At 30.1% G+C, this 16,580-nt stretch overlaps 3 protein-coding genes across 3 annotated transcripts; all 3 read left to right on the top strand.

The window, feature by feature from the left end:
- Window positions 1–5,769: 5,769 nt before the first annotated feature.
- Window positions 5,770–6,405, top strand: LOC140183392 (uncharacterized). Its single transcript, XM_072231808.1, has one exon. It carries the CDS (start codon window positions 5,770–5,772, stop codon window positions 6,403–6,405), a length of 636 nt encoding a protein of 211 aa, XP_072087909.1.
- A 3,585-nt stretch (window positions 6,406–9,990) lies between these two features.
- Window positions 9,991–12,318, top strand: LOC140183391 (uncharacterized). Its single transcript, XM_072231807.1, has one exon. The coding sequence runs from the start codon at window positions 9,991–9,993 to the stop codon at window positions 12,316–12,318; it is 2,328 nt and encodes a 775-aa protein (XP_072087908.1).
- A 7-nt stretch (window positions 12,319–12,325) lies between these two features.
- LOC114926218 (uncharacterized) lies at window positions 12,326–14,052 on the top strand. The gene is made up of 4 exons (XM_072231809.1): window positions 12,326–12,461; window positions 12,594–12,663; window positions 12,755–12,854; window positions 12,947–14,052. The coding sequence occupies exons 2-4, from the start codon at window positions 12,617–12,619 to the stop codon at window positions 13,703–13,705; spliced, it is 906 nt and encodes a 301-aa protein (XP_072087910.1). The 5' UTR covers window positions 12,326–12,461; window positions 12,594–12,616; the 3' UTR covers window positions 13,706–14,052.
- The last annotated feature ends 2,528 nt before the right edge of the window (window positions 14,053–16,580 follow it).

Genomic DNA, 16,580 nt, shown 5'->3' with positions numbered 1-16,580 from the left:
TTATCCCAAGGAGGGATCACCATCTACAAGCGCCCGAGCCGTTTAAGCTATGGCCTCATCTTTGGGCAAGCTTCTCCGTTTTTTTTCCATATTTTTTTCCGTTTTTTCTTCAGTTTTTTTTTTTTATATACATTGTGCTGACTCTTGTTCTTTAAATGACGTTATCCCGAGGAGGACACCTAAAGGCGACCCGTAATGGCCTCATCTTTGGCAAGCTTCTCCGGTTTTTTTTCCATAGTTTTTTTCCGTTTTTTTTATTTTTTTTTTTACGTTGTGCTGACTCTTGTTCTTTAAATGACGTTATCCCGAGGAGGACACCTAAAGGCGACCCGTAATGGCCTCATCTTTGGCAAGCTTCTCCGGTTTTTTTTCATAGTTTTTTTCCGTTTTTTTTTTTTTTTTTTTTACGTTGTGCTGACTCTTGTTCTTTAAACGACGCTATCCTGAGGAGGACACCTAAAGGCGAGCCGTAATGGCCTCATCTTCGGCAAGCTCCTCCGGTTTTTTTTTTCCACAGTTTTTTCCCGTTTTTTTTCATTTTTTTTTTTTTTACATTGTGCTGACTCTTGTTCTTTAAATGACGTTATCCCGAGGAGGACACCTAAAGGCGAGCCGTAATGGCCTCATCTTTGCCAAGCTTCTCCGGTTTTTTTTCCATAGTTTTTTTTCCGTTTTTTCTTCAGTTTTTTTTTCAGTTTTTTTTTTTTTTTTTTTTTTTTTTTTTTTTTTTTACATTGTGCTGACTCTTGTTCTTTAAATGACGTTATCCCGAGGAGGACACTTAAAGGCGAGCCGTAATGGCCTCATCGTTGGCAAGCTTCTCCGGTTTTTTTCCATAGTTTTTTTCCGTTTTTTTTTTTTTTATTTACGTGGTGCTGACTCTCGTTCTTTAAATGACGTTATCCCGAGCAGGACACCTAAAGGCGAGCCGTAATGGCCTCATCTTTGCCAAGCTTCTCCGGTTTTTTTCCATAGTTTTTTTCCGTTTTTTCTTCAGTTTTTTTTCAGTTTTTTTTTTTTTTTTTTTTTTTTTTTTTTTTTTTTTTTTTTTTTTTACATTGTGCTGACTCTTGTTCTTTAAATGACGTTATCCCGAGGAGGACACTACTAGAAATAGGGTTTTTTCGGACGAAATTGAAATAAATTTCGAACAAATTACAGACAAATTTTTTTTTTCAAACAAATTTGGGACGAATTTTTTTTGTCCCAAAAAGCCTTGTTGCTAATTTAAATTTTGTCTGAAATTTCGTCCGAAATTTTTTTCAGACAATTTTGTGACAGATTTCAAATAGGCATTTATCTACTAGATTTCTAACTATTATGATGTATTTTAGACGAATTTCAGACAGATTAGTCAACATAAAGACAACGTATTTCAGACAAATTTCAAACATAAAAATATTAATTTTTAGATAAATTTCAAACAAAAAATATACTTTATTTCAAACAAATTTCGAACGAATTTAGTCAAATATAACAAATTTTTTTCGAACAAATTTTAGACAAATCAAATATTTCTTTTCAATTAAATTTCAGACAAATTTAAATTAAAAGAACTTACGTATTTGAAACAAATTTCATACAAAACAAAAAAATATTTTCACACAAATTTTCTACAAATTTAATATAATATTTCAAATAATTTTCACACAAAATAATTTGCTATTTAATAGATAAATATTTTAGAAAATAAATTGTATTCGATCTTCTTTCTATATTAAGACCATCATAATCATTTTTTTCATATTATATCATCCAAATTCTAAACACATAATAAAATAATAAAAAAATTAATTACCATAAAAGTATTAAAAAAATATTTATTATTAAATACTTTTGTCCATAAATGTAATAAAACTAAAATAAGAAAAAAAATACTTAACTAAAACAAAGAAAGCCTTTAAAAAGGTCATATATCATGAGTGAAATAAAATGTACTAACTAAATCACCTAAAAATTTCTTAATCTAAATCAGAAAAAATATATACTCTAAATATCAATCACTCATGTTATCATCACTAGAGCCTGTCCCAAGCTCATCTTCCGTAGGATCAGACAAGGTTGAAGGAAGTGGCAGATTCAACTTTTTATACAAAGCATGAATTGTCTTTTCAGTAGAACCAATTCTTTTTTGTTGAACTTTTAGTTGACGTCCTTGATCTTTTAACTTGTGCTCAGCATCTTTCAACTTAACCTTTTGCTCTTCATTGATAATTTCCTGCTCCTTTGCCTTTTCTTTCCACATGTGAAGTTCTTGCTCAATATTTAGATTGTCTTTGGATGTCTTTGAACAATTTCTGGAATCCAACTTTGAAGAGAGATCTAAACCAAAAGAACCTAAACCAAATGCAGCTTTCTTTTTTCCCTTTGTCACAACTTCGTTCCAAACAGTATAATCATCTGGTATATCTAGGCCTTCCTTAGTTGCCTCAACATCTCCCTCATTATCCAAGGATAAAGCTACTTGAGAAAGTTCTGTCTTTCGCTTTTTGAATTCACCCTACAAAATCAATTCATGTTAATTGCAACTAAATATGCCATGAACAAATACTAACATATAGTGAAAATTAGCAATTGAAAAAAACAAAAAGAAGAACAAACTAGCATCACATACAATGACTTTCTCAGATCTTTCATCAATCCAACTTTTGTCTTTTTTGGTGTGGCATTTAGTATAAACCTCCTCCAGAGAAGGTTTTACTCCCGTAGCTTTCTCCTATAATATAACAATTTTAATCGATAAGAAAGAAAAAAGAATAAGAAAACATTGCAAAAATAATAAGAACAAGACTATAAATAAACTATTTTTATCTTACCATTCTGCGTGCATGTTCACCCATAGATATGGAACCACCAGTATGCATGGAACTTCCAGCATTTGATGCTCGATTCACAGTATTTGCTGCTGACCAGTTCTTAAATTTCGAATCTGTAGCAAAATAATGTAATAGTTGACGCCAAACGGGTTCAGGAATATATTTTGGTACATGGTTAGGGTCTTTTGAATAATTGCGTCTCTCCTGATTCATCAACGATCTTAATCGATCACTCCCTTTAATCTCAAAAATTTGACGAATTCTTGCATTGTGTTGAGGTTCCCACATACAATTTTTCTATAAAAGAAAACAAACATATACATTGAATTACCCACTATGTATAATATCAAAATAACAAAAAAAATGATAATAAATACTTACCTTAAATTCAGTAAACCACAAATCTCGCATTTGCTCACTAGCATGTTTCCAGGAAGGGCAGAATTCTGAAAATTTGCTTTTAATGGCATTTGTTACATGACGAACAGCAGTACATGGATTAAACCTATAAGTTCAAATAATGAGTAATTACACATGTATTCACAATAAAAACAATATAGAGAGAACGCTAAAACAGAAAACTGATTGTTGTACTTACTCATTGCCAAAAGGTTCTATTTTCAAGAGCCCTTCTTGAGTGACAAGTTCACCTTCTTGAGCAAGAGATCCATCGTGATGATTTTCATCCGATGAGTGAGCATGATGTAAATTTTGTTCATTATTAGGAGCATTATGAAATGATTGAGGTTGGATAGGTGAACAGTATGGTGATTCAGTTGGTGATGGTGATGGTGATGGTGATGGTGTATGATCGGCATGGGAAGATAATAAATTTCTCTTGAATTTTTGTGGTGGCTGCGAAGAAGAGGGTGGCAATGCTGAAGGCTTTTTAGATACATGTGAAGGAACTGGAACTCGTGATTTTGTAGGTTTAGGGTGTGAAAGCTTAGGTTTGTGTGCACTAATCACCTCCTTATTAACAGATTTTTGTACTTTAATTGACAAGTGTTTTTTATTTTTTTTAGAACCTGACATCTAAAACAACAAAAGATTTATAAGATTAGTAAGACATTGCATCTAAATTTTAGTAACATGTACATCATCGAAAGAATTAAAAAAATAACAATGTAAAATAATACTTAGCTGCCAAAATAATCAATGAGGATGTAAAATAAAGTGCTACTATGTTTTAGTACTGAGTACTAATAAATATGTACACATGAGCATTTAAGAAGTTCATAGCAAGGATAATACTGTATTTGTGAAAGGAGCAGATTGTGTGAAAGGTAGAAACAAAAAATACTATAAATTAATTGATCACTATTCATGTTACTACTTAGGGTGTGTTTGGCAAACCCGTCTGAGAGGATAAAAGTGCGTTGAAGTTCTTTGAACGCTGCTTTTTTATCTTTGGCAATCTTTCTCCTCTAAACGCAGAAGTGATTTTGCAGCTTAAAAGCACGTTTACTAGAAGCAAAAAATTGTTGCTTCTGCATTCACTTCAACGTGAGTTCACCTTTGATGATCATTATTGATTTTTTCCAAAAGAATTTTCATATTTGTTTCAAGTCATTTCAAATATTTTCAATTTTTTTCAATTTTCAGTTTTTTTCAATAAATTAAATAAAAAATAAATCACAAATAATAATAAAAACATAATTAGTAAAAAATTAGAATCCAAAACAATAAACAAAATAAGATTATATATTGAGAGTACTCATAAAAGGTACTAAAATATATTTTTTATATGTTATTTTTAATTTAATAAATAAATATTAATTTTTATTAAAAAAATTATAACAAACTAAAATAGAATTTTATAAACAATATTATATAAAAAATATACTAAAAGAAGTATAAAACAAATTAAATATACCAAAAAATAATATTATAATTTAATATTATATTTTTTTAGTAATTAACTAATTATCTATCTAAAAATGATTTTAACTATTATGATCCAAACAATTTCATTCTATCAAAATCAATTTTAGTATAGAATTGCCAAACATAAATCATACTGGCACAAACTCACTTCTATCTAAAATCAATTGTACAAAATCACTTCCATTCAAACTTCAGTTTGACCAACTCTAATCCAAACACACACTTAGTAATATCATTCTAACTCGATAATTTTCTCCTAGTTTTTCGTTACCAATTCTAACAAGGCAACAACATGGTTCATTTACAAGCACTCAATTCAACCAAAACAATAATCGCAACACAGACATACTCAAAGTAAATTCAACCATTAAACTATAATCACAATATTATCAACGACAATTATAATTCATAGTCAAAAACCAAAGTCAATTACATCAAATAATCACATAATAAAACGCTAGGTGTTTTTGCAATAAAATTCCAGTCATAAATACCTTTTTACTCATTTCTTTATTAGAATGCATGATTATGCCGTAGTCTTCACTAAAATATGTGTGCGTGTAGCTTGTTACTGACTCCTGCTTTCCTAAAAAGAAGCCATAGGATACAATCAAAAGGTTATATATTATAAAAGCCATTTTAACAAACGGTTAGAAGAAAAATAAATGGAAGCAGAACGCGGAAGAAGTGGGGAAGTGGAACGTCGAAGAAGAACGGGCGCTTAAAATAATTTTTTATATCATTTTCAAAAATATCATTTCTATTAAAATGAAATAGATTTTTTGGGACAATGGTAATGGAGGCCAAACTGAATTCTTCAGAAATTTTAGAGTCCCTCAAGCATTGGCAAGGTACCATATACAACTAGGACACAAATTTAAGGGTCATGGAGATAAAATCCTTAGCTGTCGTAGAACCTTAATTCTTAGCTGTTTTGATACATCATATGCATCAGCTGTGGCGTTGGCAGAGAAAGTAAAGGTTCTGCTTCTAGCAAATATTGTTGGAGGTGCACAAAATATCACACCTAATATATTCCAAATTGAAAGAGAAGGATTTATGGATTATGGCTGGATTCAGCTTTGGTTATGTGATTCCGATGAGATCAAGTGGAGCTTTATACCATGGTGTGCCTCCTAGTGGCCTTTTTGAGAAGCTAGAGCATCGATATATAAGCAAATGTCCACTGAAAACGCGTCTCTTCACACCTGCGATTGCTCGAGGCCTGCAACAGTTGGAAAAGCTAGAGATATTTTCATGTGATGAACTGAAGCATATACTTGAAGATGAGGAGATAAGTGGACAGGATCATAGGGTGATCTTCTCAAAATTGAAAAAACTTCATATTATGGGGTGCCAAATGCTAGAATATGTAATCCCAGTTACTTTTTCTCAAGGCCTTGTGCAATTGGAGTCTTTGGATATAGATTATTGTGGTGAGTTGAAATATGTGATTGGAGAATGCAGCTCAGATGGTGATACAATTCATCAAAATGGAATCAACATTGAGTTTCCTGCGCTTCAGGTGCTTCGACTTACTGATAATTGGAACATGATTGGCATTTTCCCCCAGTGTTACAGAGCAGCATGGCCATCTCTGCATAAGTTTTATTTGGAATATTGTCCAAAGCTTAAGATAATGTCCATTAATACTTTCAAGGCTAATGAATGCAAGGTGAGCAAAGTGATAAGGCCTAGTTAACTTGAAATTACTTTCCTTGTATATTATCCAAAACAAAAATTATAAAATAAAAAATTATAACAAACTAAAATTAGAATCCAAAACAATAAATTACCAATTACTTTCGTATCTTTAAGCAGTTAACTTTTACCTTTGACTTTATTTTGGTATAGATAAAATCAAAGTATCAAGGCAGAAGAGCAATGCTAGCAAGCGTAGTAATAGGAGGAACTTTAAAATCCCATCAGTTAAGTCAAAATTTGAGTCATCTATATATGAAGATGGGTGCATCTTCATAAATTTTATAAATGTTCTTTTCTTTCCACTTAGTGAACTGTATAGAGTCATCTATCTCAGTTCTGTTTTCAATTGCAATTCTTATCTCTAAGGCAACATGTTCTACAAACATATCAAAAGTACAGCCCTACCAATACAATTTTATATGTTCAACCAAAATACCTAATGTTTTATATCTAACATAAAGCTTCCCTTAACAATCAAATTAACAATGAAGAAAGAAAATTATCAATGAACAAAGTTGAGAAAGAAACACTACTCACAAAAATTAGAACCTTGCAGAAGACGCACAAAAAGAAGAGGAGGCACGAACAATCAAATGAAGGGGTGGTGTCTGAGGCTGGCAGGGGCGCAGGTTCTGAGACCGGCGGAGGCAAACACATGCAGGAGGCTGGGCGGTTGTTCGCAAGTGAAGGCTGGTAACTTGGAGTGCGATTGATGATGGTGGAGGTGGTCTGAGGTGCGAGATTGGAGGTTGGAGTGGTGGATGTCTGAGACCAGAGACAGGAGGCAGAGCACGAGCGGCCAAGCACGAGCGGCAACGCACAGACAGAAGCAGAGCACGCAGAAGAATCGCGAAGCACGAGCGGCAACCACAGTCCGGAGGCAGAGCACGCAGCTGGAGGAGGGAGAAGGAGATGAAGAACTGGTTTGGTTTTTGACAAGGTAACCTAAGTAGCTATAATACGAGGGACTGGGAGAAGGCACTCAAAAACTAATCCCCTGAAACTAAAAGAAGGCGGTTTTGATAAAAAAAAAAACAAATTTTGGCGCAAAGTGAAATTTAATAAGTGGCATTAAAATAACTATGTATAACAAATTTTTTAAAATTAAAATTAAATCTAATTTTTAATATCAAATTAAAAAAGATAAAATTACAACAAAAATATATTCAATAAGTTATAGAATAGAATATTGATATCTAAAAGATAGATATTTTAAAAAAATATATCTAATAATAATTTTAAAATATTTAAATTAAATTATGTTCTTAAATTTTTGTTATATAATAATCTGAAAAGATAAATATTTAATAAAATTAATATTTGAAATTCTTGTTTTTTTTTATATTACTAGATAAGATAGATAGTCACAAAAAAAAAAGATAAGATAGATAAGATGAGATAACTGCCTCGAATTATATAAGTCAGAGATTCCTTAGTTACATTCTTTATTTCACACACATATACTTTATAAATCCATCTTAATTTGAGCACTGGAATATCCTTGCTAGGTACATATCCAATCTAACAACTGTTTTAGCTCACAAATTTCCAATTCATTTCACAATCCGTACCAAAGATTTTTAGATAAGTAATTTTTTCTCCAATTTTTTTACATTATTTATATAATTTTATATTAATGTGCTAAAGAGTTCTCTTGAAAAAAAATTATATAGAGGTAAATTTTTTTAATAACTATCATTATGTGATTTAATGTTCATTACTATGATTTTTTACTATTAAAAAGTTGTAATATGCTTTTCCTCTTTTAAGAAGTTGTAATGTGCTTTTCCTCTTTCAACGTGCTTGCTAAACATACCCTAAGTGTGTGTTTGGATTTACGTTGAGTAAACTGGAGTTTGAATGGAAGTGATTTTGTAGAATTGATTTTGGGTAGAAGTGAGTTTGTGCCAACATAATTTATGTGTGGTAATTTTTACTAAAATTGATTTTGATAAAATAAATATTGTTTGGATAATATTAGTTAAAATCACTTCTAGATAAATAATTAATTAATTACTAAAAAAATATAATATTAAATTATAGTATTATTTTTTAAGTATATTTAATCTTTTTTAATATTTTTTATATAGTATTTTTTTATAGTACTCTATTTTGGTATATTATAGTTTTTTATTGTTATAATAAAAATTAATATTTGTTTATGAAATTAAAAATAACATATAAAAATTGATAACTTTTTTAGTATTTTTTTATAGTAAAAAGTAATATTTATTTATTAAATTAAAAATAATATATAAAATAACATATTTTAGTATTCTTTTTTAGTACTCTTAATAATCATATTTTTTTTATTATTTTAGGTTCTAATTTTTTACAAGTTATATTTTTATTATTATTTATAATTAATTTTAATTTTAATTTATCATTTTTAATAGGAACAATAATACATATTATAAAAAATTAAAATAGTAAACAATGTACAAAAATTAGAATAATTGTTTTAATATTCTCAGTATTTATTTAGAAAAAATTATGAAAAAATCAATAATAACTAACAACAACCTAAATGTGTTTCACAAACACATCCTAAGTGTAGAAACTAGCAAGTTTTCAACTATAAATTATGTTGACACAAACTTATTTTTATTCAAAATTGATTTTATTCAAATTCCAGTTTGACAAATTACAATTCAAACACACACTTAAACATTTAACGGCTCTTTCAAGCTCATTTAGTGAAGGCTATAATTGTATATATTATGCCTTCTTGTCACCGTAAAAAACTATTTATATTTCATTTAATATAATATTAAGAATATTATTGAGATAACATTTTACTGAGAAAAAAAAAAAGAAAACATTGTTTATATCTTTATATTTTTTCTTTTTACTATGTGATTTTTTTCCAAAAAATAACATTTGCACATTGTTAATAGCAATAATTCTATACGTATATTTTATATATGTCATTATTTTATTGAAAATATTTAATAACTATTTTTCATATTTATTTTGTAAATGATTATAAAAAGAGAATGTAATTGAGAGATTATATGTATAAATTATTTTATTGGGATACCAAAATTTATCATTTCTACTGTTTGATTTGAAAAATATTAGTCTTTTAATAGATAATATATTTTGCAAGCTTATTTTTATTCTAATTTTAGTATAAATTTTTTGTCACATTTTTAATTATATCAAATTTATGAAAAATAAATAAATATAATTAAGTTTTAAAAAAATACAACTTTTTTTTAGTACTTGGTTTATGCACTACTTTACGGTTAGAAGAAAAAGACTGAAGAGAGGCTAAAATTAATTTTTTTATATGTTAAAAATCAATTTATTTGCTGGATCGAAACACTACATTATAAATTAGTTTTGATAATATCATTGTCAATATTCTTTGTTAAGTTTTGATTTTTTTATCAATTTTTAATTAATTTTTCTTATTCATAGTATAGATAGTTTTTTTAGAATTTTTTTATGTTCACTGATGTATATTTATCAAAATATAATATTATAATTTTGTAACATGAAATTAATTATACTCATAGTTGATTATCTCATAAAAATATTATTTAAGTAATCTAATTTTTAATATACTTTATATGTAGATATGGAAATTCCAGAACAACGAAAGTGGATGTACAATAGAAATTTACCAAATCGAGGAGGATTACGACAGGAATTTGTCAATGGTGTTCGACATTTTATTGATACAGTTAAAAAACAACCTCAATTTGTACTTGAAGGCGGTGTACTTAGATGTCCTTGCAACAAACATAAAAATAAGATTTTTTTAACTCCGGATGAGGTTTCACTAGATTTATATAAATATGGTTTCATGCCAAGATACTGGTGTTGGGATTCACATGGAGAGAGTCCTTTGCACTTGAATGTAGATCATGATAATCAAGAAGGTACATGTTCTTCTCCGCATGCTAATGTGCCAATAAGAAATTCGTATGAATCTATGGTGGTCGATGCTGCTGGACCAGAATTGATGAGTCAATTTGAAGAACACATGGAGGAGCCTCCGAATGCAGAAGCTAAAAAATTTTATGATTTATTACAGTCTGCTCAGCGCCCATTATTTGAGGGATGTATGGATCATTCAGAATTATCAATGGCAGTTAAAATGTTGAGTATAAAAGCTAAAGGGAATGTATCTCAACAGATCTTTGATGATTTCGTGAAAGCTATGAAAGAAGTGATGCCGAAGGATAACTTACTTGTCTCCAGTTTTTATGAAGCAAAGAAGTTAGTATCAAAACTTGGCATGGAAAGCAATAAAATTGATTGTTGCATTAATGGTTGTATGCTGTATTACAAGGAGGATGATATACCAAGAAAGGAATGTAAATTTTGTCATTCTCCAAGGTACAAGATAGGTAAAAAGGGTAAATCAGTGCCTTTGAAACGAATGCACTATTTACCGCTTATACCTCGTTTAAGAAGACTTTATGCTTCAATGAACACAGCACCTCACATGCGATGGCATTTTGATCACGAGTTTAAAGGAGTTATTGAGCATCCATCGGATTCAAAAGCATGGAAGTATTTTGATAGAAAACATCCACAATTTTCTCAAGAACCACGCAATGTCAGACTAGGATTATGTGCTGATGGATTCACCCCTTTTGGTCAATCTGGTAAACAATATTCATGTTGGCCAATAATTGTCACTCCTTATAACCTGCCTCCTTCTATGTGCATGAAAACTCCTTACATGTTTTTATCCATGATTATCCCTGGTCCTCGTAATCCCAAAACTAGGATTGATGTATACCTGCAGCCCTTGATTGATGAGCTAAAACTACTATGGGAAGATGGCGTTTTAACTTATGATATTCATTCCAAGTCAAATTTTGTAATGCGAGCTGCATTGTTGTGGACTATTAATGATTTTCCTGCATATGGAATGTTATCTGGATGGATGACAGCAGGCAGGCTAGCATGCCCATACTGTATGGAACGAACAAAGGCATTCCAATTAAAAAATGGGGGAAAGCCATCATGGTTTGATTGCCACAGACAATTCTTGCCAGATAATCACATGTTTAGAAGAAACAAGGATGCATTCTATAAGAATAGAATTGAAAGATCAGAACCTCCGCCAAGATTGACTGGAGAGCAAATATGGGATATAGTTCAGAATTATGATAAGATAAGTGATGTTGAGCAACTTGAGATAGAAGGATATGGAAGTATGCATAATTGGACCAAAAGAAGCATATTTTGGGATTTGCCTTATTGGCGTCATAATTTAATCCGTCATAACCTTGATGTAATGCATATTGAGAAGAATGTATTTGATAATATATTCAATACTGTCATGGACATTAAAGAGAAGACTAAAGATAATGCAAAGGCTAGAATGGATCTGTCATTATACTGCAAGCGAAAAAGTTTAGAACTGCCAGTACAAAGTGGAGGTAAAATTATAAAACCCAAAGCAAACTACACATTTACCCTCCAGCAAAAGAGGGCAATATGTGAATGGGTGAAAGAGTTAAGGATGCCTGATGGATATGTTTCAAATTTAGGGAGATGTGTTGACATGAAAGAGGGCAAGTTATATGGAATGAAAAGTCATGATTGTCATATATTTATGGAACGTTTACTCCCAATCGCTTTTAGTTCATTGCCAGAGCAGATATGGAAGCCAATAACAGAGTTAAGTCAATTTTTTCGAGATTTATGCTCAACATCGTTACGAGAAGATGTTCTCAATAAGCTTGAAGAAAATATTCCAATTGTGCTATGCAAATTAGAACGTATTTTTCCTCCTGGATTTTTTGACTCAATGGAACATCTACCTATTCATTTGCCATTCGAAGCATTGCTCGGTGGTCCTGTGCAATATAGATGGATGTATCCTTTTGAGAGGTACCTTAGTCACACCTCTATATTTATTCTCAAATTTCTTTTTACTGTTTTATGAAGCCAATTATTTTTTATTTGATTTTTGTTATGAATTTTTTCATGATAGGTTTCTCCATCATCTTAAGAAAAAGGTAAAGAACAAAGCACATGTTGAAGGATCTATCGTTGAATCATACCTAATTGAGGAGATTTCTCACTTTTGTGAGTACTATTTTAACCAAACTAGCATCAACGCAAAGCAAAATGATAAAAGTGATGATTCAATTGAGCAAAATTTGTCTATTTTTAATTTGCCTGGTTGTTTGGCTGGTGAATGCAAAACTCGTTATTTAGATGACAAAGAATTCAGTGCAGCCATGAATCATATACTAATAAACTGTGATGAAATTAAGCCATATATTGAGTGAGTATTTATCTTCCTATATATATTCTTACTATTAATAATATTTTCTGATATTAATAATTTTAATTTATTTGAAATTTATGTACTATAGGATCTTTGTGGACTTCATACGCCAAGATCATATTACTTTAAGTGATGAACAAGTTGATCAATTTATTGAAGCGGATTTTGCAGAATGGTTTAAAAATTATGTAAGTCAACATGATTTGATAATCTTATTGTACACACATTTTTTGGTAGATGACATATTATATTCTAACTTATTGGTTCTTATTTAATACAGGTTCATGATCCTTTAAATAATGTGACAGATTCGAATATTCATTCTTTGGCATGGGGTCCTTTGAGAATTGTTAAATGTTGGCCTATCTACAAAGTCAATGGCTTCAAGTTTCACACAAGATCTCACTCGAGTGGAAAGTCAACTCAGAATTATGGAATATGTGTCAAAGGCACAGGTTATGGTGAATATGAAAATGACTTCTATGGCCAGCTTGATGAAATTATTCAAGTTGAGTATACTGGGCTACCACTAAAAAGAGTTGTACTATTTAAATGTGAATGGTTTGATCCCACGATCGGCAAAGGAACAAAAGTAAACAAAGAGTATGGAATCATACAGATTCGAAAGAATCGACGATATGTTAAATATGATCCGTTTATCATTGCACATAAAGCAATTCAAGTATATTTTGCACCTCATCCAATGAGCAACACCAGAGAAAAAGCAGAATGGTGGTTTATATTCAAGACTAAAGCAAGAGGTGAGATTGAGATTGAAACAACGGAGGATTTTGCATATCAAGAAGATGGCACAAATCAATCTAACAATCATATCTCAAATGATATTGACATTATTGTTGATTTACTGGATACTAATAGTACAAGATATGAAGAAGAGGAAGAAGAAGAAGAAGATAATGATGATGATGATGATGATGATGAGCTACTTGGGGATGAGGACGAAGACATGGATGAGGATGAGAACGAGGACGAGGACGACGACGACGAGAACAATGAGGATGAAGATCAAAATGAATAGTATGAAAAAGTCCACTAAGAAATGTATTTATTTGTATTTTTTTAAATTTTTAATATACCTTAATGTTATGAAAAAGTATATGACTTTTTTATTTTACGTGATTTTTTTATTGTATTTTATTTTGACTATTTTTTTAGAAGATTGGATATAATTTATTGAGAAAGTCTAGGGGCCAGCACTTTTATTAAAATTTGGCCAGCATTTAACTATAAAAAAAAATGAGTAATTCTCCACCATTAGATGTAATCTCACACCATTAAAAACACTACTGATGGCTACAAATCACAAAATTTGCTGGACTCCTAGCACTCCTCTAATTTATTTTTAAGATTTTTATATATGTAATTCTTTTAGATACACTTTATCTTAAATTTGTTAAAAAATTAAATTTTGAATGATTATAACGTAAATAATTAAAAGAATAAATTAAAAAATAATATGAGGTAACTAAAAAAAATCAAAATTAAATATAAGATGGTATATAACAATTTGTATAAGAAATTTAATATTAAATATAATAAAAATAAAAGAATAAAAAAATAAGAAAATAGAGTATATAAAAAAAAAAGAAGATAGAGTCTCTCAAGTTTAACTAAAAAAAAGTCAAATATAATATACAATGATAGGAAAAAAAACTAATAAAAATATAGTCAATTTAGTTCTAAAATTTTGGAATGAATAAGTATATTTGTTAAATTTTTTTTATTTAGTACTGAGTAGTACTACCTGAATTAAAAGAATTATGATGAATAATAGATTAATTTACTAGTATTTTATTTTAATGGTTGATCTATAATGATTCAATTAATTATTTTAAGATTGTAATTTATTTCATATTTGATATTATATAAAAATAAATTATTAACTTAATAAACAATTAAATAATCAAAAGCATACATTTAATGAAAATATAATTTTATTTTTTAAAATATTAAAAAATATATTTAAAAAATAAACCAACTAAATTTCATGGTAGCCCCACCAAAAGTACCCATTTTGTTGGCGTCAGGCACAAAATGACTTCCCCAGCAGAAGTTCCAATTGGCGTGTGCCCCTCCTGAGATGACGACTAAATTCATTTCGCGGGTACTTTGCGAACAATGGCCTTGCGCATTTTTGTAAAGCTTTCTGCATGCGTATTATGGGAATTAATATATTTTATTTATTTATTTATATAAAAAAAGCCTGCATAAATAAGCGCTAACTATCTATTAATCCAATTTTTAAAAATATGTATAATAATAAATAAGATGTTAATTGGTATGATGATTATTTCATATTTTGATCAAGAGATTTTGGAATTGAAAGGTGCAAACAAAAACTATACCTTTTTATAAGTTATATATAATTAAGGTTATTTTAGGAAAAGAAACTTTATTTTAGAATAGTAAAAATATTTAGGACAAATCATGGACTAATTTAAAATATAAATAATATTTTTATACTAAATTTTAAAAGTTTTCAATAAATATTTGAAATCTGTTTGAAAATTGATGAACTTTCAAACGAAATTTACAAATGATGCTATTTTCGTCCCAAATTTGTGGGAAAAATTTTGTCTACTTCCAAGGGTTAGTTATAGTAAAAGCATTTAAGGCTAATTATAGACAAATTTGGGATAGAATTAATATTTTTCAAAATGCGTCCCAAATCCGTCTGAAGTTATTGCGCATATTCAGATGGAATACGGACGAATTATAGTTTTTGTCCAAAATTTGTTGCTAATCTGTATGAAAATTTTGGCGCCATCTAAAAAAAATTTGGCGCCAAAATTTGGGACAAAATTTAGACAAATTTAGGACAGAATATATTATTCCAATGTCTCCATTAAAAATTGTTCAACATTTGTCTCAAATTTGTCCAAAATGAAAAAGTCATTCAGACGGATTAAAATTCGTTTGAAATTTTCGTCCGAAAAAACCTTATTTCTAGTAGTGGGACACCTAAAGGCGAGCCGTAATGGCCTCATCTTTGGCAAGCTTCTCCGGTTTTTTTTCCATAGTTTTTTTCCGTTTATTCTTCAGTTTTTTTTTCAGTTTTTATTTTTTTTTTTACGTTGTGCTGACTCTCGTTCTTTAAATGACGTTATCCCGAGGAGGACACCTAAAGGCGAGCCATAATGGCCTCATCTTTGGCAAGCTTCTCCGGTTTTTTTTCCATAGTTTTTTTTTCGTTTTTTTTTTTTTTTTATACGTTGTGCTGACTCTTGTTCTTTAAATGACGTTATCCCGAGTAGGACACCTAAAGGCGACCCGTAATGGCCTCATCTTTGGCAAGCTTCTCCGGTTTTTTTTCCATAGTTTTTTTCCGTTTTTTTTTTTTTTTTTTTTTTTTTACGTTGTGCTGACTCTCGTTCTTTAAACGACGCTATCTTGAGGAGGACACCTAAAGGCGAGCCGTAATGGCCTCATCTTCGGCAAGCTCCTCCGGTTTTTTTTTTTCACAGTTTTTTCACGTTTTTTTCCGTTTTTTTCAGTTTTTTTTTTTACATTGTGCTGACTCTTGTTCTTTAAATGACGTTATCCCGAGGAGGACACCTAAAGGCGAGCCGTAATGGCCTCATCTTTGCCAAGCTTCTCCGTTTTTTTTCCATAGTTTTTTTTTCCGTTTTTTCTTCAGTTTTTTTTTCAGTTTTTTTTTTTTTTTTTACATTGTGCTGACTCTTGTTCTTTAAATGACGTTATCCCGAGGAGGACACCTAAAGGCGAGCCGTAATGGCCTCATCTTTGGCAAGCTTCTCCGGTTTTTTTCCATAGTTTTTTTCCGTTTATTCTTCAGTTTTTTTTTCAGTTTTTATTTTTTTTTTACGTTGTGCTGACTCTCGTTCTTTAAATGACGTTATCCCGAGGAGGACACCTAAAGGCGAGCCATAATG

The sequence above is a fragment of the Arachis hypogaea genome, unplaced genomic scaffold, assembly GCF_003086295.3.
Source record: "Arachis hypogaea cultivar Tifrunner unplaced genomic scaffold, arahy.Tifrunner.gnm2.J5K5 arahy.Tifrunner.gnm2.scaffold_23, whole genome shotgun sequence".
NCBI lineage: Eukaryota > Viridiplantae > Streptophyta > Magnoliopsida > Fabales > Fabaceae > Arachis > Arachis hypogaea.
Note: the sequence above shows the minus strand (reverse complement) of the source record. Positions and strands in the feature narration are given on the sequence as shown.